The sequence below is a fragment of the Mytilus edulis genome, chromosome 4, assembly GCF_963676685.1.
Source record: "Mytilus edulis chromosome 4, xbMytEdul2.2, whole genome shotgun sequence".
Classification (NCBI taxonomy): domain Eukaryota; kingdom Metazoa; phylum Mollusca; class Bivalvia; order Mytilida; family Mytilidae; genus Mytilus; species Mytilus edulis.
The window spans coordinates 10,946,608-10,974,150 of record NC_092347.1 but is presented as its reverse complement, the minus strand read 5'-3'; the positions used below and the strand labels follow the sequence as shown (position 1 = coordinate 10,974,150).

The 27,543-nt window shown below is 32.2% G+C and overlaps 1 protein-coding gene across 1 annotated transcript; it reads left to right on the top strand.

The window, feature by feature from the left end:
* The first annotated feature begins 5,372 nt into the window (after nucleotides 1-5,372).
* Nucleotides 5,373-25,225, top strand: LOC139518933 (chitin synthase chs-2-like). The gene is made up of 18 exons (XM_071310626.1): nucleotides 5,373-5,411; nucleotides 6,995-7,058; nucleotides 7,423-7,478; nucleotides 7,735-7,884; nucleotides 9,554-9,665; nucleotides 10,887-11,225; nucleotides 11,658-11,716; nucleotides 13,166-13,343; nucleotides 14,001-14,150; nucleotides 15,126-16,432; nucleotides 17,222-17,458; nucleotides 18,757-18,836; nucleotides 19,243-19,345; nucleotides 19,736-19,889; nucleotides 20,360-20,566; nucleotides 21,032-21,167; nucleotides 21,488-21,688; nucleotides 22,604-25,225. The coding sequence occupies exons 3-18, from the start codon at nucleotides 7,441-7,443 to the stop codon at nucleotides 24,553-24,555; spliced, it is 5,403 nt and encodes a 1,800-aa protein (XP_071166727.1). The 5' UTR covers nucleotides 5,373-5,411; nucleotides 6,995-7,058; nucleotides 7,423-7,440; the 3' UTR covers nucleotides 24,556-25,225.
* Nucleotides 25,226-27,543: the final 2,318 nt, after the last annotated feature.

Genomic DNA, 27,543 nt, shown 5'->3' with positions numbered 1-27,543 from the left:
TTTAACACAACAAGGTATGTCTATGAGGAAAATCTGGATATAGCCTATTCTTTTGTCATCTGCTAGACCACATTATTTATTTTTCATCAAATTGGGGATAAGAATGTTTTAGAAAGTTAAATGAAGTTAAAAGATCGTTCCCTAAACGATACCAACACACTCCTGAAATCTACATACAAGTGTCAGTAAAATGGTCAACTAGTTTAATGTCAGCCCTGCGAGAACACAAAATCAGTTAAATCAAGGTCTTACATAATGTTTTTTAATAATTGTAGTTTGTGACCTGTTACAATTAAAAACAGAAGATTTCGTAAATGCTCTTTTGATGAACACTGTCTGTATTAGAGGTAAGCATGTGTCTTATGGATATTATTACTCAGTATTACTTGCCAGTGATCGTGAATTAGTATTACTGAAATGTAAATAAAATCTATTTATTAGCGAAAAAACAGTAACATGTATCTTAAATAAGACTTTAAACCTATGTTTTGAAGTGAGGAACTCCGCCGAACAACGCAAAGCTGCTTTAACTATGATATATTTCTACATGTATTATCACTAAGCTTTATTGAACTTTGAAATTGAAAAACAAACAAACTACGCATGAAGAGGTAACACATCACTTTTATCCAAATTATAATAGATTATGTGAAATTTAAGAACTTTTAATAACTTTCGTCATGGCAGCGAACCAGCGCTACTACCATGAATATAGGAACGACTCTTACACGACGATATTTTTCTGTATATGTCTCTAGCGTTACTTCTTAGTATTGCAAGCTCCAGATCGATTTTCAATTGTGTAGCAATTGATATAGGCAGTAAAAACATCAACACATCCAAAAATACATGCCGAAGGATATAGATTCTAAAATCTTAACTTAAATTTAAGGGGGAAATTGCTGAAAACGCAATTAGTTTTATTCAATTTCGGATCAAATTAGATGCATTTTTGATGCAGAGATAAAATATGCTACTGTTTTGATAACTTCATTATTCGTTCTTCATACGTGTGCTGCATTTCACTTTATTTTAAATAACCATATGCTTCTATATTTCATTTTATAAATAGTAGTGAAATAGTGAAATAACATAAATATAACATAGATATACATGTTTACATTTTATTATTTATGGTATTTAGGGGAAATTGTACAAATAAAGAAAACTGTAACCAAAGCTTGTACAGAAAGAGATGCACTAGCGAAAGCTCTTTACTCCAAACTGTTCGACTGGATTGTAGAACAGATAAACTCACATTTGAGTAGTAAATGTATTTCGTCGTAAGTTTAAAATTCCAAATAGCTGTTTAATAAATCATATTAAAAAGAAACTATGAAAATTTCACAATGATACACAAAACAATTATACTTCGATCTTTAATTTTGCAAATAAGAAAATACCAATATACTAACATAACTCAACGAAAGCAAGTGAGTAGGTACTTTTCGCTTTTGTTTTACATTTAGTCATATAGGTGCCTTTTTAGCTCTTTTTATAGGACTGTTAAAGATATAAGTATTCTAGGCAGGTTATATATAATGAACATCATTAATTTTTATTTGATATTTAAAATAAATTAAAGTCTTTCCAACTAATAAAAAAAAGAAGTGTTCTAAACTTTTGGTTTTAACTTTCACAGGACTGTTAAAGATATAAGTATTCTAGGCAGGTCATATATAATAAACATCTTTAATTTTTATTTGATATTTAAAATAAAGTACAGTCTTTCCAATTAATAAGAAAAGAAGTGTTCTAAATTTTTGGTTTAAACTTTCACAGGACTGTTAAAGCTATAAGTATTCTAGACATGTCAGGATTTGAAAATTTACCAAGAAATGGATTTGAACAACTTTGTATAAATTCAGCAAATGAAAGAATGCAAATGTTCCTTACCGAAGCAATGTTTGTTCAAGAAGAAACAGACTATATATCAGAGGGCATAGTGGTCTCCCCTGCTGAGTTCCAAAATAATGATGAGACTGTAGATTTCCTGTTTGAGGTGAGTATTTTATGATGAAAGTTACCATACTTTTCATTAATTTGATATTCTGAATTGAATATACGATGAAGATAAGTGCATTGTAAAAATGTACTATTTGCTACAACATTCATGCAACATTCAGATTTTTTTTAACTTGAACTTTGTCTTTTCATAAAAACAAAACAAATATCAAAGTTGTTTTGTAAAGAGCAAATGATAAAATGTTCGGGTTCAAATCAACTCTATAATTTTTATACTAATTCTAGAATATTACTTTACGTTTTTTATTGATCATTTCACTAAGTTTCCCGTTTGAATGGTTTTACACGAGAATTTTTTGGGGCCATTTATAGCTTGCTGTTCGATGTGAACCAAGGCTCCGTGTTGAAGACCGTACTTTGACCTATAATGGTTAACTTTTATAATTGTGGCTTGGGTGTCTCATTGACACTCATACCACTTCTTTTTATATCTATAATTGAATTTGTGTTTCCTTTATTTTAAGAAGCCAATAGGAATATTTAATATAATAGACGAAGAAACAACATTTCCAAAATCGACAGATGCGACCTTAAAACAGAAATTGGATCAAGTTTGTTCAACTTCACCTTTCTATTCATCAACAGCCGACGATGACAAGTTTTCTATATCTCATTATGCAGGGAAAGTAAGTATGATATAGATGTCAGTTCTTTGTTAGTTTCTGTATAATTATTTTTACCCTTTCAGACTGAGACGATCGAGAGCCAAACATGTATAGACATCAGTCTACATGTTATCCTGTTGATATCTTTTATGTGTATTTGTTGCCGTCTGATTGATATGTACGCTACATCTAATTTAATTCAAATTTCAATTAACGCTTTGTCAGTCCATCTTTCTCCCGTCCATGTGTCCAAAACAATTGGTTTCCGGATGTGTGAGTGTCCCTTGCTGAGTTGGAATCAAACTTATACAGTTGGAATCATAGTTAAAAGGGAGAAATCTATCGATTTTGGAGTCGTGGTCACTATAAAAATTGAATGCTTCTTTTTGTAACTTCAATGGGGTTTTAAGCGTTGACCGAAGTAAATTTTGTTCCGCGCTACATTCTAAAAATGTGCGCACGGTCAATGCTTTAACAGCCCTATGAAATTACAAAAAGAAGCAAGTTCAATACTTATAATAACATTTTTAGCAAGGGTCATGAAAACACATTTTTATCAAGTTTTTATTTAATTTACCTGTGTACTTTATTGTTGGACCTCGTGTCATCATGAATGCTGAATTTTATTGTGTAAGGAAGTTGTGTAAGGAATAAGGAGATATTGCAGTGTAGCCAATCAGAATAACGTATTATAATGAAACAATGATACTGTCCAGAGGCGGATTTAGAGGGGGGCCCAGGGGGCCCGGGCCCCCCCTTTTTGGGAAAAAATTTGTTTGCTTATATAGGGAATCATTGAAGCATGACTGGAGCGGGCCCCCTCTTAGATCAGTCAGTGGGCCCCCTCTTATGAAAAATTCTGGATCCGCCACTGCTGTCCATTGTTTTGCATTAACAAACACATCGAAACATTTTCTGAATTATAAACAGCATCGGTTGTCAATGCCACCTCTTTACTTGTTTATTATTATTTTTTTATTTAAATCGAAGAAACATTCATTTTTATTCAGGTTTTTTTCCCTAACCCTGTAAAAAGCAGTTTTATAAATAGATTACACTTCAATTTCTCTATCATAACGTGTTATGTAGATTCGTTATTTATTAATGCTGAATCATCGTGTGCAGTAAGGGATAAGATTTTTTTTACTCTATAACACGCAATGTGCTTGTTCGTTGTCCTCAAACCTTGTATATATTTTAACACAGAAATATCATTTATTTTCCAATGAAAACACGAATTCTGCAAATAGTACCAGTGTTTTAGTACACGACCGCGTAAAATAAGATGTCACAATAATATGTCATGTACATGGGATATATCAATTAATTTTCTCATTGTCCAGTCCTAAAAAGGTTGATTTTTTGTCATATATAAAACTGTTTACTACTTGACCTTCATTTATTTACCTTTATGTTTGTTTAATTGGACGATAAAGCAAAAATGGACTGCTTGTGGTAGGCATATTTGTATTGTAACCATTACGTTAGTAATAATTTCCACTGAAATAAGTGCAGTAAACATGATTTCATATATAAAATATATGTCAACTTTAATTTATTTTATAGTTTCAAACTTTTAAATATGCAATGAATGTAAAATGATATTGAGACTTTATTCAAAACATAAATTTGCTTGGAATATGTTTAATTTTATTTATATCACAATTGGTGCCGCTTATCGCTATACATGGGCCGTGCATATTTTCTATGCATAAACACGGCAAATTTGAGAATACTTTGACAAGATACACTTCTTTTTGATGTGGCACAAACTTATATTTTGACTTTCAATGATATCATTGGTATAACATATTATGTATTTTTCCATTAAATGCATAAAAGTTAACAACAATTACCATATTTTTACTATTTTGAAGTATCTTCCAAAGGGACTTGTCACAGTGTATTGAATATATGTATACTTCATAAAAATGATAAAAAATCATTTGACACTGTTGCCTCCATGAGCATTGAAATGGCGTGGCTGGTCACAGATGTGAAACGTTAAAGGAAAATAGATCTTTTGTCTCCATACTCTCGTAATCATCTTCATATCTGCTTTCCACTTATCAAAAGTAAAGCAAGAACCAAATTTTCGCTTCCATATCATGAATAGGTCGAGTACCAGGTTGATGGTATGTTGGACAGAAACAAGGATAAATTGAGTCAAGATTTTGTCAGCTGTTTGTCTGAGAGCCAGAATCAATTTGTTCGGAACCTTACAGATTTTTCAAGGTAAATTTTATCATAAGAAATCGCAATTGATTCCGCTGTCCCATCATTTCTTTAAAGTGCTATTTTCACAATGTATTTAAATTAAGTAAATTTTTAAACAAATTAGGATTCTGTAATAAATTTATCGCCGAATAATTGCAATGCAATAAGTTTAGACAGGCCAAATTCTAAGTTTCACTAAATAATTCCTGAATTGAGAAATGTTAATTTTTCTGTGCACACGAATATCGTATAACTTTGGCTGCAACAATCCAGCGAAGGATTTCCGCCTTTTATGCTTTTTTTCGCTCATTTTCCCCTTTCCGTATCTTTGCAAAATTAGGAAACGTGTGTTCATTTACGTTCATATAAAAACTTATCAAAATTAACTTAATTTTTATGTTTTTACATTTTCAAATCCTAAAAAAATATTTTTTATTTGTACAATTATTGCAGCAACTTATCAACGAAATGGAAATCCCAACAATCACTTACAAAGAGTGAAGGTACAGTCAGTGATATATCTATCAGTAGTTACGATAGGAATACACATTCAAAGGAGAAAAGGTAATGTAGAAGGTAGACATAATCAACAAGTACTGGAACCTGCTTTGTTTGTTTAGATATACTGCACGTAATGTCTCATTTACATTTATGCTGTAAAATAACATAACATTTTATATTGTGAGAATAAAAAGAGGTGTGGGAAACTTCCGTTTTTTTTGCCATTCTTACATTCTGACATCGGACTTGGATTTTTTTAAAACAGAGTTTTATTGTGTGTATTGCTGTGCATATTGATGTGTGTTTGATTATTATACATTGGCGACAGGTATAGGGAGAGCGTTGAGATCTCACAAAACATGTTTAACTCCGCCGCATTTTTGCGCCTGTCCACAGTCTGAAGCCCCGTAGGTGGCCTTCGGCTGTTTTCTGCTCTTTGATCAGGTTGTTGTCTCTTTGACACATTCCAAATTTCCATTCTCAATTTCATTCTTGTTATTGATGTTTATGAAGCTTTGCAAACTAGCAATCTTCACTAGCGTGGGGAGTAACCGTGTATTTTATACCTATATATTTGGTGTTTTTTTTTCTTCAAAATGCTCATAAGTAAAATAGATGCGAATCTAAATTATTTTGTTTAATATTTTTGCGATAATTCATTTTTGTTTGATAATTTATTTTTGTTTGATAATTCATTTTTGTTTGATAATTCATAATTTTTCATCAATTAAACTCATCAAAAAGTAAACAAATATCGATTGATTGAATTTTGTTTGTTTACAGTCCAGTGACCAATATTTCATGCATAACCAGGATGGTACAGCATACCCTATAAAAATGACGATAAAAAGCTGGAAATTTCAATAAAAAAGTCCAGAGAATAAATGTTTTATAAAAAAACAGAGAGTTATAAATCTTTAACATGTTTAATTGAGACATATTATAGTGTGCTGTCTCAAAGATATTGTACTTAATTTATACCAATTCTTTTGTAAATAAAATAACCGTCATAAACACTTATTTATATAACATTTTTTTTACCTTTTTTTATTATGCCAATTTGGTTTTGCCTGAACTATTTTCTTCATTTGAATAATAAATACATATATCAAAACGTAAGTGATTGAAATCACACATGGTTGATGTATTTCAAATCGTGATTTAGCATTCCTAAGTTTCAATGAAATGTACAAAATATTTAGCCACGGGATAAATTTAGTCATTGTCCATTATTTAAGTATGTTATAGATGGACAACATGTACACCTTACATGACTTCAAGATATCAGAATGACAATGTTTTAGTTTGCATGCTAAATAAATATTTGTTAATTACACACTGCATTTGAAAGATTTTATTCAAGACAAAGGCAGAGGCGAATGGAGCTACATATATTATAAATACATAGAGACTTTTTATGAGCATCACTCCAAACATTGGTTTGAAAGGGAGCCCCCTTTTTTTCAAAATTAGGACTCACCTGAAAGGAAACGTCGTTGCAGTTTAGTTGACCAGTATCGCTGCTGGTATTCAGTTTCGTTAATCCGATTTTTCATAGAATGGTGTTCAGTTAAATTTATATTTATTATTATCATTATTATCATTAAAATTTGCTTTTATTTAATTTTTTTTCAAATTCATTTTAGAAAAAGTCCTGGAAGTAGTGGCTCGGGGTCTCGAAAATCTAACTTTGTTTCCAGACATTTTCGGGTAAGACTTTTTCTATTTTCCCTTCGTAGCAAAACCGGTACACTTATTTTTTTATTTTTCTTGGTATCTAATTTATAAATTGAATTGATGATATCTATATTATAATCATTAATACAATTTTCGTAAACCAAACGCCATTTGAACCAAAAAACAATAAGTGAATTGCAGCGGAGATATATTTTTAAATTTTATATTAGCATAAGTGGTTTCATTTTTTAACAGAAATGAAATACATTTATATAAAGATATTAATAAAATAAAGAAATGATTAATCATTTTGCACTTTTTCATATAAGATTCATCATAAATGCCTGCAGTGCATATACGTTTAATAGAATTATAAAATTAATATTTACTTTTACAGAGATCATTATCAGATTTAATGAACAAAATGTCTGATGCCAAGCCTTGGTTTGTCAGGTATGTAAATATGGTCCAGTTACCAGTTTGACTTAAGGACAAAACAAAGCCTTAAGGGGGGTAATGTTATCTCTAATACTCTATAGTAAATTACATTATCTGAAAATCTCTTCCACCCTTTCTGGCTAGTCATATTTCCTATAATAAAAATTACATTTTGTAAAATCATTTCGAACCAATGATATAATTTTTCACGGATTTTATTTAATTTGTCACTTTCGTCAAATAGATGTTGAGTATGATTATTTTTTTATAGATGTATTAAGCCCAACGAAAAGCAAGTTCCAGATAAGTTACAAACTGATCTTATAGTGGACCAGCTGAAGTGTAATGGATTACTTGAAATTGCAAGGATTCGTAAAAATGGATATGCACTTCGATTAACTGCAGAAGAATTTTTACAAAGGTTTGTATATTTAATAATAATTCTTGTTTTTATTGTATAGCTTACTCTTCATTTATAGCCATCATATTTTTTTTTATCAAACTGTAAAGGCGGGTTTCTGTACTCTTTAATGCAAATGAGTCAAGTACCCACCAAAGCTCTTGATTTATACAATCACATTAGCTGACTGCACTATTCTTGTCATGGCATTAATATAAGGAATAAATATTTTCAATGTGAAGGATTTTCGAACTTCTTCCATTTGCGTATCGAGCTCCATTTTCAAAAACTAATTATATTTGTAAAATGTACGTAAGCATACACATCAATTAATTTTCCGTTACATTTTTTATAAGTTTTATTGTTGTTTGCGATTATCCAGCTGCAGATATTTCCAAGACAATACAAGACAATTTATTACAACTTAGGCACACTAATGTTCTGAACGATCTTAAAATTCATAACTCAATTAGCTATTTTGGTAACCATTTTGTTGTACACTGAAATGTGTGCTATATTGAAAAGAATGTTCTTTGTTTGGATGTAAGCTTTCAGCAGTCAGAATGAATTCACGATTATATATATTTACAGAGACATGTATTTATATGTCTCTGATATTTACGATAGATTTTTGTAGATATGATGTTCAAATAGTGGCTTAACCTCTATTCGTTATGAGAAAAAATGTTATTGACTGTTTCTCCTTTTTTATCTTCTAGTATTGCACAATAATCTGTGTAAACCAATGAGACATAAGATTATAATCATTTAGTATGACGTGACAGTCACTAAAGTTATATCTCATATACGGTAATTATATGGTTCATTAGACCACACGGGTACATATCAGATGTATGATAAGTGAATTGTCATCAATATATCAGTCATTTAATTTATAAATCTTGATTATTGCTGGAAGTGACGTGTTCCTTTGGTTGAATTTTAGATTGATGTTTCATTTTCCTTCAACTGTTAGATAATGATACATCTATTAAAAAGTGTTAGGTTTTCTAGTTAAAAACATATAATTATGCTTTGTATGAGCATCATTATAAGTATCATTTTAAAAACATGCTATTATAACCAATGAAATCCAATATTAACATATAAAACAACACCATTTTCCTGGATTTGAAAATCTCGCTTGTTTGGCGGCTAAGTTTTCATTTTATGAGATTCATGCAATTTCAAATATGTTTATAAAATTCTGAAAGGGTCTCTGAGATGTAAAAACCAATGCTTTATTCCGACTCAGTAAATTATCTTGTTGCCAATAAAACTTATCAATGTATTTCGGTAATATAAACAAACAAACTGCAAAAAAAAAGAAGACCAAAAAATTGAGCAAACTCCAGAAATAATGTGATCTAGGTGATCTGATTTTTCTGTTATGTAATATTTTACTTGAATGTTTGATACTAACGTTACATCCTTTCTCACCTAACATATTTTTTATCTTGATTCCAACTTATATTTCATTAACAAGGTTTCACAGGTTTTTAAAGTGTTCCAAATGTCAATTGTCATAATGTTAAACATAATGTAATACAACTTGTATGTACCTCTTATATAGCTTGCAATGTACTTGTTATATGTTGTTATCTTGTTCAATACTTACTAATTATAGCTGTAACATCACACCCTCAAGTGCTTTTATATGTTATTGGTTTGTCAACAATACTTTTTATAGATATAGAGACATATCATTTGAAAGGAAGGAGATAATACAATCTACGTTTGACAACTGTGAAAAAGTTCTACTTGACGCCAAAGTTACTGGCTATGCCTTTGGGAAACAAAAGGTTCGTCTGGGTGGTTTTATTTATGTTTCAGAGAACAGTGGTTTTGTAAAGAGTGGAGAGAAAAGATCTTCAATATGATTTAAGTTCATATAAACTTGATCACTTACCACAATGATCATAGTTGTAATAATGATAAATTACAAATATGATGATAATATTATATTAGGTCATTATCTTATAAAACCCAACATAAACTTACACAAGTTTTACTAAGTGACAAATTTGTTATATTAAATATACAGACAAAGATTTGAGTATATCCTTATCATACTGATAAATAAAGGCAACAGTAGTATACCGCTGTTCGAAACTAATAAATTGATTCAGAAAAATCAAATCCGGGTTACAAACTAAAACTGAAGGAAACCCGTCAAATACAATAGGATAATAACGACACAACAGAAACACAACATTTAAAAAATGTAACACACACAGAAACGAACTATAATATAACAATGGCCATTTTCCTGACTTGGTACAGGACATTTTAAGAAAAATATGGTGGGTTGTACATGGTTTTGTGGCATGCCAAACCTCCCGCTTTTATGGCAATGTTAAATATAACATTAAAATGACAACATTACATGACAGGACTACAATACAAATAAATGAGAGAACATATAGGAGAGAGAAACACACGACTAAGCAACAAATTGTGAAAAACGTATTATAAAATTATATCAAATAAAGCTTCAATGTTTTGTTTAACTTTATTATATAAAGTTACAAATTCGTCATAATCTAATTACATTTAAGTCGCAAAGGGTCAAATATACTCAATATAATGCTATTTATGTACGTGGTTTTCGTTACATTATATAGTGTTGCAGTTAAATTGCTCATTTATATATTATAACAAGAAACAAATGTGTTCAAAAAGAATAAATAAAAATAATGTTTCTTATAACTGCTTTCCTGCTTGGCTTTGAAATATTCAGCTTTTGGTGTTCCTGATGATGTTCACCCAGAAAAGCGCTTCAATTGTATTATATCGTTTTGTTATGATTTGTCTGAATAACTACAGTTAAACTAACGAAAAAAGATAAAAAAAAAATCAAAAAAAAAAATCAAACATTTATGTTATTATCTTTTTTTATGTTAAAGAAAACTATATCACAATCTTTTTTTTTTAAGAACAAAAATCGCATTCTTTTATTTTTGTCCCCCGTTGGCATGGAAAATTGATATGCTTTTATATTTCAACATTTTCATATCTTTTAGATATTTCTTCGCCATTGGCATGGTCGAATTTTACAAGATCTTGTATCAGAAGCAAGAACGAAAATGATAGAAGCAACTGGTGGTGCCATTAACGACACTGCGATAGCAGAAACCGAGTATATCGCATGCTCAAACACAGATGGAGATGACACAGTACACGAAGATACGTGTGACGAAAACAGCACATCCAAAACAACACCAAAACGTTCTAACTCATGTACGTCTACGTCATCACAACAACGTGTAGCTGAATGGATGCAGCAAAATGATAATATATCAGAAGATGTTAGTCTACCAATGTTTGAACCCGGACCTCCTCCGGTATTTCCAAAACCTCAGGTAGATGAAAGGCAATACAATTCCCTCAGCAATGTACCCTTTATACACATGTACATTTTTGTTTCTTAAATCTAATCTTACTTTATAATTTTGAACAACTGCGCAGAGGGTTTCCTCTAAAACTGAAAAACAAAATGTTAATCAAAAAGCGCTCCCAGCTATAAAAATTGAATGATATTTCAAGATCCAAATGGTTTTGTTCATGTGAAAAAGTTACACCAGTTAAATCTAGTAGTGTGTTAATGTTATTTTACGAAACCACCCACTTTTGTTCTATTTCATAGGAATCAACATGTCGGAATAAAAAAAATGAATCATAATCCAAGATCCAAATGTTTTTTTTTTTAAATATGACAATAATTTAAAGTTACATTTAAATTAATACAATCTTTAAGTTGGCATGTTATTTAATGAAACCCATTTATTTTACAGAGGGATCAACATGTCAGAATAAGTATTCCAGAGTATTCTGAAAGAAAAGTCTTTGACGAGTAAGTTCATTGAAGTTACAGTATACCAACACGTCACCTATCACTTAACATTACATGAAAGCTTGTTCAATTCAAATAAAAAGTTCAGTTGAGCAATCAGAGTTACCTTACTAGATATATAATACCATTAAAATTAAAATTTCGATTACCTTTGTGAACTTGATTTGTTATGAGTTAATTGAAGGACTTTTATGCATGTTGAAATTTTCTTATTTCACGGGTTACCTCAGTTTTATATTAATAAGAATTAAAATGTGCTTTGTTATTAAATGCAATATCAGTATTTAGTTCAAATATATAATCTTAAATTAATCCTAATTCTATCTTATTCATTCTTATGTGACGTCATTTTTCATTTTTTGATGCTCTGTTTTACTAATTCAAATGACGTCATTTTTTCGTCATTTTTCAGTTTCAAATAGGACGTCACTTGGCGTAGAGGTTTAAACGTATTCGGATGTGTCTACTTTTGTGTTTCAAATGTCTGGTTATGTAAATGTATTTCAGTTGTTTCCTGTAATTAGTTAATACTTCAGCTTTATCATGTACATCTTTTGAATATTCATTTTATTAAATTTACTGTTTGCAATAGTATAAATTACTCTAAATTATAGGGATTTTCTGGTAACTTAACAGAAAACCCTTGCCGTTTTTGGCACAACCTTTTTGATCTTTTGGTCCTCGATGCTGTTCAACTTTGTACTCGTTTCGGCTTTCAAACTTTTGTATCTGTGCGTCACACATAGGTCTTGTGTGGACAAAATACACTTCTGGCGTATTAAAATTTTGAACTTGTTGCCTTTTGTTGGCTGTTGTTCGTGTGATTCTTTGTCAATTGTGTTCTCCAATTTATTTATATTGTAGTCCTGTGTTGTCATTTTGATGTTATATTTCACATGGCCATAAAAGTGCGAGGTTTGGCATGCCACAAAACCAGGTTCAACCCACCATTTTTTCCTTTAAAAATGCCCTGTACCAAGTCAGGAATATGGTCATTGTTATATTATAGTTCGTTTCTGTGTGTATTACATTATAACGTTGTGTCGTTTGTTTTCTCTTATTTTTGAGTGTAAATTCACATTGCGATAAGACGTGTCACGGTACTTGTCTATCCCAAATTCATGTATTTGGTTTTGATGTTATATATATATGTTATATTTGTTATTCTCGTGGGATTCTGTCTATATGTGTTACATTTTAGTGTTATGTCGTTGTTCTCCTCTTATATTTAATGCGTTTCCCTCGGTTTTAGTTTGTTATCCCGATTTTGTTTTTTGTCCATGGATTTATGAGTTTTGAACAGCGGTATACTACTGTTGCCTTTATTTAATTATTGTTTTTAGATACCTTCATATAACTACAATTCAAAATCCAAAAATAAACACTTCTTCCGTAATTCATCAATGCAATAATGAAATAGCTTGAATAGATTTTTATATTATTTTTCAGGCGTTTATGGGATAGATTTCAGATGATACCTCGTGAACGAATCTCTACCAGTGATACAATTCGACCATTTGTTAAAGTGTTTAAATTCATCTGTTATGTCTTATTGTTTTGCCTTGTTTTAACGTCAGCTGTTGTTAGTAAGATGTGTGTTCTTTTATTGGCATCCAGTATTATAAAAGTAAGTATGGGTACTCTTAGTGTGTGTTTGTCCTTTTTCGACTGTCTACTAAATGTTAGTATGCCCATTTGTTATCTATTATTCTGCTTTCAAATTTAATTTGAAATTCGTCCGCATATCTGTATTAACGAATTCTTTATTTTTTTTTAAATAAAATAAACTCATCATAGATACCATGATTGACATTTCATATTTACGTCAGTCACGCGTTTCGTCTACAAAAGACTCATAAGTGACGCTCGAACCATAAAAGTTAAAAAGACCAAATAAAGTACAAAGTTGATGAGCATTGAGGACCAAAATTCCTAAACATGTTGCCAAATTCAGCTAAGGAAATCTATTCCTGAGGTAGAAAAGTATTATTATTTAAAAAATTCAAAGTTTTGTAAACAGTTAATTTATAATTATGACCATATCAATGATAATTCATGTCAACACAGAAGTGCTGACTCCTGCCCTGGTGATACCCTCGGGAAATAAAAACTCAACCAGCAGTTGCTTTGTAAATAAACTCATCATAGACATAAAGTTGATATACAAAAATAAATTGAAAAATAAATAGTCTTTATAACGTCACACATTCTACTGTCAATGTATTATAAGGGGAAATGTATTAAACAATAACATTTAAACATGATGCTTTATTTTATTGTTTAGGATCCTGTAACAAAGAATGATGCAGACTCTCCTGCGTATACTATGTTAGTTATTGCCATGTGTTCGCCATACATATGTTGGGTATTTAGTTACTCTGCAAAGTCCTTGTTTGGAAGCAGTGCTTGGCCATCATTCCGGATGGTTATCGTTGTAAGTAGCTTTTGGTGACATCAATAATATGCTGGTCTCTAATTTTAAAGGACATTTTTAGGCACACCAGACGCGTCCATATTAAAAATAGGAAATACACAATACACAAACAGATGTAAAAATCAAATATGAGATTTAACTATTCACTTGTTATATGGGTCTATAAATGAAATCAATCAGTGCGATGCATTATTGTCCATTAAAGAATGATATTCCTGTTTTCTTTTGTTTTCGAAATGGCTTGTATATTAGTTTGGCTTCCGGTTTACAATGCTTAAAAACATTAAGTTAAGATAAATTGGTGTTAAATATTAAATAACATGTGTTGTTGCCATACTCGTATCTGTCATATGAACAACACACACTATAGAAAAACTAAAGTATGAGCTATAAGGACCCCACCAAAAAACAGTGGGCGATATCAGGTGCTCCAGAAGGTTTTGCAGATTGTGATCCGCTAATGTCGTGATCGTGTAGTCCATATCGATGATTAGTGTCACTATAATCAAGAAATATAGAACGGGATTGTGTTTACGATAATTGAAACAGATACGTGGTCGTCTGTGACACCAATGGTCAACCAACTCGTCTATAAAACCTCCGAAGGAAGCAACACAATAAACCAAAGAATTCATATTGATATCTACATGCGTCAAAGACACATGTCTATATGATAAGTCAACCTCTAAATCTTTGTGGGTCAAGACAAGTTATGAATTAATTTTTCCGGAGCAAGCACATCTTTCACATCATGCACATACGTTAATCTGAGTATGATTAAGTAAATGTAAATTTGGGCTGCTATAAATGGTTAATTATTTATAAGCTTAAATGGAATTTGATATAAATGCACTTTATAAGAAACGTAGAAAACAGTACAAAACTAAATTAACTGTTTTTTTCAATTGACCGTAAATGTGTTCGTGAATGTTGCTTGTCATGTTAATATACCTATTTAATATTCTGTATTTCTAGACGCTGTTTGTGGAACTTTTACATACTTTCGGATTATCTTTATTAGTTTTTCATATTTTGCCAAGAATGGACATGGCAAGAAGTTTACTAACATTTTGTGGAGTATCTACGATACCAGCATTTTTCAAAACAATAGGCCTAGCATGTGATTCAAGTATTCCCCCAGTTAAAAGATGTGCTCTAGGACTTATCAATAGCCTAGCATTTATAATACAGCTAGCAAATCTAGCAGCATCAACTTTGTTCAGTACACCATTGACTGAAACTGAAAAGAATACTCTTAAAGCTACTGTTTTAAATAATGATAAAATAGTTCACACGGTTTCGAGACCACCGTTAACATTTGAAGATAGAATTATGTGGGAGATACCAGTTGCTTTACTTTTCATCAGTATTTCATACTGGGAAAATTTTGTCTACGGTAATTTCAGTATAAATTCTTTTCACATTCCGTTGTTAGAATGGAAGAAACAGATGCACTCCGTGCGCCAACGCCTATACATATTCGCTGGAATCTGGAAGATAGGCTGGACAATGGTGTTTGCTGTTTTGTTGTTTCCAGGATTTAATTTCAACATTCATTTTAGTGATAAACCTCAGGTCGTGAAAAGTGATAATAATGTTTTACCCCAAATGCTAACAACAACACTTTCGTATAAGATTACAGAAAGTCCAACCCTGAGATCTATCTCGAGTCTTCCAACTAAGGAAACGACAACTCCTTCAATCTATGATGGTTCTGGACGTAATATAAGAGTAAGACGATCAATTGCTGATGATATTAACACAAATGGTATAAATGCTGTAACTAATCTTACCAGTGACACACTAAATGAAAAGTATCAGAAGCTAATGTCAAGTACAGTATCTTCCATAACCAAATCAAATACAGCCAACAATTCCACAAAACCCACAGCGAAATCGAAGACCTCCAATAACAACGAATTTTCCTTTTCAATTCCCGAAGCACTGAAGATTAACTTTATTCAATATGGACCATTATACTTACATCTTATTGCCAGCACTTTGATGTCGTACTTTGGTAGCCTGGCTTGCAAGTTATGTATGCAAACATTTGGATTTACTATACCATTATTTTTGGCAACACCAGCAACACTTGGTTTAATTCTTGCACAATCATATACCCAGTTTATACCATCATATTTTTACGTCTGGATATGCCCAGAAATGGAAGGTAACATTAGACTTTACCATTTGCTATGGTTTGGAGTCCTCTGGATATCCCAGGTTATTGTGACAGCACATATATGGTCACCTAAAAATGGACGTATGGCCAAAATAGATCGGTAAGGATTAATGACGGTTGTTAAAGTGATTTATTGATTAATATAAAGATATACAAATGGTTAAAGTATATTTATGACAAATAACTATCACATATTTCGGTAAAATTTTCATAGCAACCAGTACTGATTTCGGGGAAACAAGACATGTTTAAGGTATCGTCAACTATAAAGTTGTCCGAAGTTTTGGAATGACACACAAATAAATGAACTCTGCAAAAATAACCTTAAGAACTATTAGAGTGAAATTAAATGTCATGGTAAACAATCAATCAACACATAAACTACTTCACATATGTAGTAATCATTCATACTTATAACGTCCGAAACGGGTAGATACATGTGTAAACTTTTTGTCTGCCATTACTCTCATGCATACATGTTTTTTGCAAGCATACAAAAGTCAATTAATCCTATGTTCAAAATCATGAATTAGTTTGAATTATATGTAAATGCTGCTTATCTAAATGAAAATAAGAAACACAAAGCAAGCCTCATTTTGAAATTCTTTAAATTGATACGTGTGATTTAAAAAAAAACGTCTTTTATATAAAACACTTTTTGTTTGCACTTACGCTCACTAATATAATTAGACTTATAAAACAAATTTATTAGTAATAGATACATAACAAAATTCTCAACTTCATAGATGCTTATCTAATTCTAAAAACTTATAATTTTGTTGCGTAATAAACGTTCATTTTAAAACATGCATTTACTTGGTAGTTCAATGTGTGAATTTCAAATTTTATATAAATATATATTTGAGTGTTCATTTTAAATTCTTTTCAGATTATTTGTACTGCCCATTCGATGTGGAGTTCTTCTCGATCACAGTATGATGCTTCGTCGAAGGACTAATGATCGTGATTGCTCTTTGTTTAACGCCGACGAAGATGATTCATTTATATTTGACGACGACGAGGAGATTCATAAAGCAGACGATGTTGTGCCTCAAATATACGCATGCGCAACAATGTGGCATGAAACCAGAAATGAGATGACACAACTTTTAAAATCAATTTTCAGGTAGAATATTATGTTAATTTTTAACACTTCCATATAAGCGGGAGGTTTGGCTAGCGATAGCACCAGGTTCTACCCACGATGTTTTCGTTAAATGTCCAGTACCAAGTCCGGAATATGAAAATTGTTATCTTATAGTACGTTTCTATGTATGTTGGCGTTTGTTTTGTGTTGAAGTAAAGTGCTTCTTTGGTCTTATCTTTTCATTTTATAGTTGATGGGCCCCCCTCTATTTTACTGGTACTTTTGATAACTATTTACACCACTGGGTCGATGCCACTGCTGGTGGACGTTTCGTCCCCGAGGGTATCACCAGCCCAGTAGTCAACACTTCGGTGTTGACATGAATATCAATTATATGGTCATTTTTATAAATTTTCTGTTTACAAAACTTTGAATTTTTCGAAAATCTAAGGATTTTCTTACCCCAGGAGTAAATTACCTTAGCCGTATTTGGCACAACTTTTTGGAATTTTTGATCCTCAATGCTCTTCAACTTTGTATTTATTTGGCTTTTTAACCATTTTGATCTGAGCGTCACTGATGAGTCTTATGTAGACGAAACGCGTGTCTGGCGTATAACATTATAATCCTGGTACTTTTGATAACTATTAGTTTGAAACCAGGATATGTTTTCGCTTAATCGATTTACTATTGAACAGTAGTATAATACTGTTGCATTTATTCATACACACGAGGACGAGTGGCATGAAACCAAAAATATTATGACACAACTTTTGAAATCAATTTTTAGGTAGTATAATCTTATTATACATACACTCTTTAGGTCGTAAAATCTTATACATACACTCTTTAGGTAGTATAATCTTATACATTCACTCTTTAGGTAGTATACTATTATACATACACTCTTTATGTAGTATAGTCTTATAAATACTCTCTCTAGTCTTAATGTTCATACAAAAACATTTCATGTAGTATATTTAGTTTTTTCCCCACAAAAAAATCTTGGGAAATTTTACGATAAATAAAACAATTTTCTATAACTTAAATAGTTAGGAATATGGCAGTTGTTATCAAATAGTTCGGTTCTATGCATGTTCGCGTATTTTTGTTTTTGTTGCACGTCAGTGTTTCTGTTGTTCTGTTGATTTACTCTTATAGTTGATGTGTTTCTCTCTGTCTTAGATTGTAAAACGGATTTGTTTTCTCTCAATCCATTTATAACTTTTGAAAGCGGTATGCTACTGTTTTCATTATTTTAAATAGCTTTTTCCTTATGCCCTTGCTTGACCTTATATACTAACATTATCTATTCATATGTCATTCGTATTTTGTAGAATGGATATAGACCATAGCGCTCGATTTCTTGCTCAGAAATTTTATGATATCAAGGATCCAGACTATTATGAATTTGAAGGTAAATTATTACTACAAAATTTGACCATAGTGTCATTGATTTAAGTGTATGTGATACTTGTAGTCATACACTTATCTTTAAGACTTTCAACATAAAATCAATTATGGTTAGGTGACATTTCAGCGTGTGCACTCGTGTTATATAAAGACATTGTTATGATTTGCATAATGTACATTCTAGCATTTTCAAGCAGTAAAAAGTAAAAACACAAAAAATATATGACACAGTCTTACATATACTGATATAGTGAAATATAATCCAAACAATTATTCGTAAATGGCTCTTAAATTTAGACGAATTTAAGCTTAAGACTTATGATATGAAATTATCAGATACACCATCACACGCTATTATTTTGTGTTCTGTTGATATAGATTAAGATGTAAATACTCCACTTTTTCTTCAGCACATATTTTCTTTGATGATGCTATGGAGCTATCAGATGATGATATACTTGTGCCCAATAGTTTCGTTGCTGACTTGATAGACTGTATAGAGGATGCATTGAGGTAAAATTTTATACTTTATTCAGTGATCGAAATTATTCCTTATTTTCTTTCTACTGATTATTTTAAGCCGTCAAGTTAAAAGATGGTATTGTAAAACTGGTTCTAAGAGTACACATTCCTATACACTCAAAAATCAAATAGCGTTAAAATCGGTAGTAAATACTATTTTTTAAATCTGAATTTTAAACATTAACCCATTTTGAGAATGACGAATATTTTGTATTCGGCAAACAGTTTGTTTAAATGTCGAAACATTGCATATCAAATGTGATTATGTGTTATTCATTTCATATGACACAGTTTTACATATACTGATATAGTGAAATGTAATCCAAACACTTATTCGTATCATCATACTATAAATATATATGTATGTACTGAATATTTCAGCTCAGTACATGAGAGGCAAATGTATATTAGCTCTCCAGTGAGAACACCTACTCCTTACGGTGGACGTCTGATATGGCGATTACCGGGTGGTACAAAACTTATAGCACATCTGAAGGACAAACATAAAACTCGTCACAAGAAACGTTGGTCACAGGTAAATTATATCAAACAGTTTTGATTCTCGTGCGCATATCACACATTATATTAAATATGTTTTTAAAGTAAAAAAAAAAGTGTGTAAACAGATCAGAGTGGATGGCAATTGTTTATCTGCGTTAGTATTTTAACAGTGATTCTCTTAATTTATGACTTTTGGACAGCGGTATACTACTTGTTCCTTTATTTCTCCATCGAGTTTATGTATTTGTTGTGCACCACCATATGTTTCCTGGGCTATTTCAATGTCTTCGTCATAGGGTTTTATGTTAAACTATGTTCCAATGCAGTCATCTTTTTTACAAATTATTAAATCTTTGGTAAAATGTTTTTCCTAACCATACTTTTTTACAGCAAAGCTTCTTTAAATCTTCGCATCTCCGATGCAGACTAATTTCTGTATTTCGTTTCTTTTAAAATGTATTTCTGCATATCACTCAAATGTAGATTTTTGTTGATCTTTTTTAGGTGATGTATATGTACTACCTGCTTGGTTATAGAATCTTAGCTCAGCCAGAAAATCTCCTACGTAAAGACGGTGATAGAACCGAAACTCCGGACTCGGATACTTCAAGAGTTCGTCTCACAGAAACTCAATTACGACGTAGGCGACAGGCGTCCCATTTTACTCGCAGTGTCATATTTAACTATACCAGTGAGGAAGTTCATACACAGGTAATTGACTGGTTTTGTTTGTGTTTTTTCATGTGTTGAAATATTTATTGAAAACATTTATTGTGTCTGTTTAGTTCACGCGTCATTTTAAATATAACGGAATTTGATTACACTGTCATACAAAGTGAGAGGTTTAGCGCTATAAAACCAGGTTTAATCCACCATTTTCTACATTTGAAAATGCCTGTACCAAGGAATATGACAGTTGTTGTCTATTCGTTTTTGATTTGTTTTGTCATTCGATTTTGCCATGATTAGGGACTTTCCGATTTGATTTTCCTCTGAGATCAGTATTTTTGTGATTTTATTTTTTAAACGTGTACATTGAAAAGAAAGACATAACTTATCCTTTATATCAAATATTTTAATAGCGAGATATCAAATACATATAAGCAAGGTATAAGAAATTCCGTTTTTTGTTCTGATATTCAAATTTTATACAAAGTTACAATGTCTTTCATACAGGCAGAGAATACATTTATTTTGAGTTTGGATGGTGACGTAGACTTTAAACCTGATGCAGTCAGACTGTTAGTCGATAGACTTAAAAAGAACAAAAAAGTTGGAGCGGCTTGTGGACGTATTCATCCCATTGGTTCAGGTTATTAATACACATATTTTTAGAAAGCCTTACTCAAATTTGATTTTACAGTTTGTTCTCTCTTCCATTTTTTAAAACTATTTTTGCCTTCAGTATAATAAAAGCGACATTTACTAAAAGAACTGTTGAACTGTGCATCTATGGCATTGAAATTGGTACCGTTAATGTTATTGAAACAATTACTAGTATATTTTTCTTCCTTTTAAAAGATTTTTACCTTTCTTGGTAAATTGTGTATAAAATAATAACTATTTTTTAAAGAAGATAGCAGCTAAATATGCACAAGAACAAGTCTTAATAAGCTATTTATTTTCATTCAGGTCCAATTTTGTGGTATCAAGAGTTTGAGTATGCCATTGGTCACTGGTTACAGAAAGCTACAGAACATGTATTTGGTTGTGTTCTCTGTGCTCCTGGGTGTTTCAGCTTATTTCGTGGGTCTGCCATTATGGATGACAATGTTGCAAGGAGTTATGCAATAAAAACAACCGAGGCTGGACAATATGTACAATATGATCAAGGTATGTTATAAAATTAATAGAGCATATAAGTCATTATCTTCTTTATATCCCAAGTGTATTCCCATCATCTGATGTATCAGTCCAAGCGTCATAGCTAAAATATGCAGAATATGCTTATCTATTTCTTTTTTATGCCCCACCTACGATAGTAGAGGGGCATTATGTTTTCTGGTCTGTGCCTCCGTTCGTTCGTCCGTTCGTTCGTTCGTCCGACTTCAGGTTAAAGTTTTTGGTCAAGGTAGTTTTTGATGAAGCTGAAGTTCAATCCACTTGAAACTTAGTACACATGTTCCCCATGATATGATCTTTCTAATTTTATTGCCAAATTATAGTTTTGACCCCAATTTCATGGTCAACTGAACATAGAAAATGAAAGTGCCAAGTTCAGGTTAAAGTTTTTGGTCAAGGTAGTTTTTGATGAAGTTAAAGTCACAACTACTTGAAACTTAGTACACATGTTCCCTATGATATGATCTTTCTAATTTTAATTCCAAATTAAAGTTTTGACCCCAATTTCACGATCCACTGAACATGGAAAATTATAGTGCGAGTGGGGCATCCGTGTACTATGGACACATTCTTGTTTATGTTTGTCTTCCTGACCTGTTATTCTATGACTAACATTTTGACTACAATAAATAGGGGGAAGGTATTGGATAGGTAAATTTGAGGTATAATTCTTGTAGTTGAAAGTACTTCAGAAAGATACTCCCTAGTTAATCACTAATTCAACATTTCAAGTAATTAGAAAAAAACGTCAAAACCGCAAACTTTTGCAATCATCGTACAAATGATTGCATGTTCTTTGGGAGAATTGTAAAATCGTTTCCTTCTCTCTATGTAGCAGTGACAGGGGTGTCCCAACGTCAACTGCAATAAATGGTTACATTCAATAATACATAATTTCTATTCCAGGTGAAGACAGATGGTTAAGTACTCTACTTTTACAACAAGGATACAGAATAGATTACTGCGCAGCTGCAGATGCGTTGACGCATGCCCCCGAAACCTTTTCGGAATTCTTTAATCAGAGACGTCGATGGGGACCTTCTACACTCGCAAACATTTGCGATTTATTGGGAGATTGGAAGAACACTGTTCGTCTAAACGATAACATCAGTACCCTTTACGTTTTGTATCAGTTTCTGTTGCTTGTATCTACCGTACTTGGTCCTGCAACAGTATTACTTATGATGGCTGGTGCATTTACTGTCGTATTCAAGACGACAATTGTAGAGTCATATGCAATATCGTTGCTTCCAGCAATATTCTTTATTGTGGTTTGCATCTTTACCAAGCCGACCACTCAGATCACCGTAGCAACTATAATGAGTGCTTGCTATACAATCTTTATGACCATTGTGTTAGTAGGAACCATCGGTACTGGTATAGAGGGAGGTATCACCAGTCCGAATGTGATATTTCTTATGTTATTGGTCATTATATTCTTTATATCGGCTTTACTACATCCAGAGGAGTTTGCGTGTTTGATTTCAGGAGCCCTTTACTTCATTTGCATACCAATTGGCTATCTTCTTTTAACGATTTATTATCTATGCAATTTGCATGTTGTATCATGGGGTACTCGAGAAGTGCCACAAAGAAAATCTCGTGAAGAGATAGAAGCCGAAAAGAGGGCTGAGGAAGAGAAGCGAAAAAAGAGAGAGGAAAGGAAAGGATTTTTAGGCTGGCTGGGCCTCGATACTGTCATGAATGAGACAGTTGAGATGTTCAAGCAGTTCCGACAAGCTGCCAGTGCTAATAAAACTGACACAAAGCCAAAAACCGATGAACTACTTGAAGAACTTATTCTAGAACTTCGACAGAGTAGGGAAAATAAGACACTCCCTCCAAGACAAAGATCGTCGTCCACCATGACCGATAAAGGCGAGACTCCAATTGTACAGGTGAAAAGGATAGAACCGGTTCCCGGTGATATGTCATTGATAAGAACAGACTCGACACCGGCTTGGCTGAGAAATGAAGACCCAGAAAACCCAGGGTGGTTAACCAGTTCAACGTGTGGTGAAGGTCCGATTAAAAGATTGACAGAGAAAGAACGTATATTTTGGAAACAATTAATCAAAAAATATTTGTTTCCTATAAATGAAGATAAAATGCATCAGGAAAAGGTTGCAGCCGATTTAAAAAATCTACGAAATAACGTTGTATTTGGTTTCTTTATGACAAGTGCATTGTGGGTAGCTCTAACCATGCAGCTACAGTTGTTACAAGATGAATTTAAGGATACAGTTTTATTTATCAAGATTCCCTATTTCGACTCTTCTAGAAAAGATTTGACATTTGAACCATTAGGTATGCTTTTTCTTGCTTTGTTCACCACTATTTTATTTTTTCAATTTATTGGAATGCTCTCTCATAGATGGGGAACAATTTTACATGTTTTGTCAATAACAGATATTTCCTGCACTCAGCAATTTACGGAGAAACATAAAATACAGGAAATTATAACTAGAACAATGGAATTACAACGTGTAATTAACATAGAAAATGAGCCGGAACCGGATTACGACGATGGATTAACAGACTTTGACGGTGAAGATTTCGACGATGAAGATGATATATCTTCTTGTTTCTATACAGACACATCAAGTTCGTCTTTTAGTATATCGCGTCCTCCACCATCTTATCATTCACACGATATAACAAATGGGAAGAAATGCATACGGCGTCGACATAGTGCTATATTTAACAGACGAGGCCATGCTACAGGGCGTACTTTACGTCACGCATTTGAGAGACGCTATAGAAATGAATTACAAAGGACTACTAGTGGCGATTCCGAGAACGACACAGCTGCCCCAGAGGGTGCTGGAAACAATATTATCAGGACTGCTTCTTTGTGAACGCTTGCATATTATTTTTTTTTAATGGCATAGAGCTTATCAAAAATGATTTGTGATTCCAACTGTATCTGTGATGAAAATTTATTTTATTTTTTTGGGTATCGTAAATGAATTTTTGGTTTGGGAAATGCAAAACACCTATATGACATTTTTAATACACACATATATAATGTTTATTCTCATATCTTATATATATGAATTGTATGATTGTACCAACTCTGTGTGTGTGTTACAAAAGAAATGTGTTCAATAGTTGTAACATACACTTACAACGTGTAACGCTAATCAAATGAAGCAAATTTTGATGAGATAAAAAAAGTATTCGCTGAATATAAAATTAAAATGGATTGTACGTTTATTTTTCTGCACATAATCAAGCAACCAAATATTGTTTAATAAAATAGTCGTTTGAAAAATGCGATTGCAAATGTATCTGCTTCAATTTCTATATAGCCGTCTTCTGTAAAGTAAAATAAGTAGATAAACTGATTGGAAGTGTGATCAGCTGATTAAAGCTGTACAATTTCTGAAAACATTTATGTAAGCTTATCGACAACTTGTAGGTATTTTCATGGGCATCAAGTGTATCCTATTTAATAGTAGAATTGTTCATGAATTTATGTTAAGTACAGTGTATGGCCAAACTCAATAAAGACCCATCTAAATTCCATTTAGTTAATAAATTCAATTACACTTACCTTTATAGTATAGCAAATTCAAAATCATTATGTCATCTTGTGCTGAGATACATTTCTACATAAACTGATAAGGACATAAATAGTTGTGCAAAATATGAAAATTTAACTTTTAGAAAGACACATTTTGGAAGCTTATTCTTTATAAACGTGTTTTCATTATATCAGGAACAAACCGTTCATCACAGATTTATGGGACTTTACGTCTTCATAATCTAATGTACCAAAGAAATACCGTAGAGGAAATTGAAACCACAAACCAAATAAAAAACAGACCAAACAAAGTCAAAAGAAAAAGACACTAAACAGAAATATAGTTAATTGAGAAACATGTATACCCATCAAAACACCCAGATGGACTCAGATAAACCGGATATGGTAAGAAATTACTCCTTAACTATTGTTAACAACTTAGTTAATTTCAAATATTTTGTCCTCGAGCATCACTGAAATGATAGTATTGTCGAAATACGTATCTGGAATCATTAAATTGGTATCGTCAATAGTCTAAAACATTTTACCTCAAACTGTATCGCTTCTTTGAACATGATAAAGGGATACACATGGGTCTGGAAAGGGAAAATTCACTTATGTGGTTATTTCTATAGCCATTTTTCTCTATTCATTAAATTTTCCCCCTTTCTTTTCTATTCTTTATATGATCCTCTTATATATCAGCACCCCATTATATGTGTTGATATTCTTTATATTTTAGCCATTTTTTTGCATTTTTTTTCACTATACACTTCTGTAAAACACATCCAAACCCTCATACATACACGTACAAATAAGAATGTTCACCGCAACAGTATGATGACACCACAGACATCCAATTTGATGTGCACTACTGAGTCCCTGAAGATTAATTTTAGTTTAGGAGTTAATGAATCATTTGATGCAAGTAAAATTGTTATTTTATGACAATGTATACAGGATACACGCTGACATCAGTCACGATCAATGTCACTTTTCATACTCTTACACAGAAGATTTAGAGGTCAGCACTAATTAAACGATAGTATAAGTCGAGTTATTTATACATCATATACTTGATTATTGACCAATGAACCATAACAACTAGGTTAAGGTAAGACGAACCCTGTCTAACACCATGCATTCATTTCATACACAAAATAGGTTGACCTATTGCTAAAAGTATATGAGAAACATTCAAAACAATAAAAATTTGACATTGCCGTATCTATGATGTAGCATATTAATCTATTGTAATAAAAATTCATAATATCTAATAAGATTTGTAGATTTAGCTAACAAGGTCCTTATATTTGTATAAAATAACATTTGTTTATAGTGGAAAGTTGTTTTAACGTTAAATAAGCTACAATTATAACTTGCTTGCTAGTCCCTCTCTGTGATTACCTTTAGAGAACTTTGGTTCATTTCCCAATCAATCTATCATGAAGGGAAGATAAATAATACCAACAACAAATGGAAGTGTTTAACGACCTTGACTGGCTATACAGCCCTCGCACGGTCGGCTCGGTGCCCGAAGGCGATTGGTGAGCGTTTAAATATTTTCTGCCGTGGGTCAGGAACTAGTAGTAGAGGACGCCGAATGGAGGCCGCCATCTTGGTTTTGGTGAGTAGATTTTTCTTTGTTTACTATTTTGATGTTATTTCTTCACTAACGGCTGCTTTCAGGGCCAGTTTGGTCAGCTTGGCAGCCCGCTAGCCTCGATGATGGAGTACTGGTAGATGATCTCGGACGTAGTTCGAAAGATGACAGGAAGCGTTATCAGGACCAAAGCCGTGAGGCAGTGAAATGAAGGTCGTATCACCCAACAGCCTAGGATACAGCCCTCGGACGTTAATCGGCATAACACTCCCCATGATACAATGGTTTTGGAGTGCATGTTAACGCGGGTACGCCAACTACTACGTCTATCTGTACGGCATGGATTGGTTTCTGTCATCTTAAGTAGTAAGTCGTTGATATCTAACTGTAAACCCTCATCGAAGATAGCGGGTAAAGGAGAGCTGGCCCAGCACGTCCGTTCAGCTGTAATGACTGAGACGTGACTGGATTGGATTGAAATAATACCAATTTCATTCATAGTCTTTTTCAAAAATGATGAACGGTTCTTTATATCGGTATGTAATCATTTTAAACGTTTCAAATTTATGAAATTATCTTCGTACATCAATGTTTTTGATACACCAATAACAAAAACTGAAATATATTGAATTGATACATTTTGTAACTATTCAAATTTATATCAGAAACCTAAACTTCATTATAAAATAATGGACCTGTTAAAGGGAGACAATACTC

Coding starts and splice junctions, on each gene's coding strand:
- LOC139518933 (XM_071310626.1), top strand. CDS start 7,441: ATGAACAAAATGTCTGATGCCAAGCCTTGGTTTGTCAG. Junction 7,479..7,734: donor GCCAAGCCTTGGTTTGTCAG/GTATGTAAATAT, acceptor ATTTTTTTATAG/ATGTATTAAGCCCAACGAAA. Junction 16,433..17,221: donor CGTATGGCCAAAATAGATCG/GTAAGGATTAAT, acceptor AATTCTTTTCAG/ATTATTTGTACTGCCCATTC.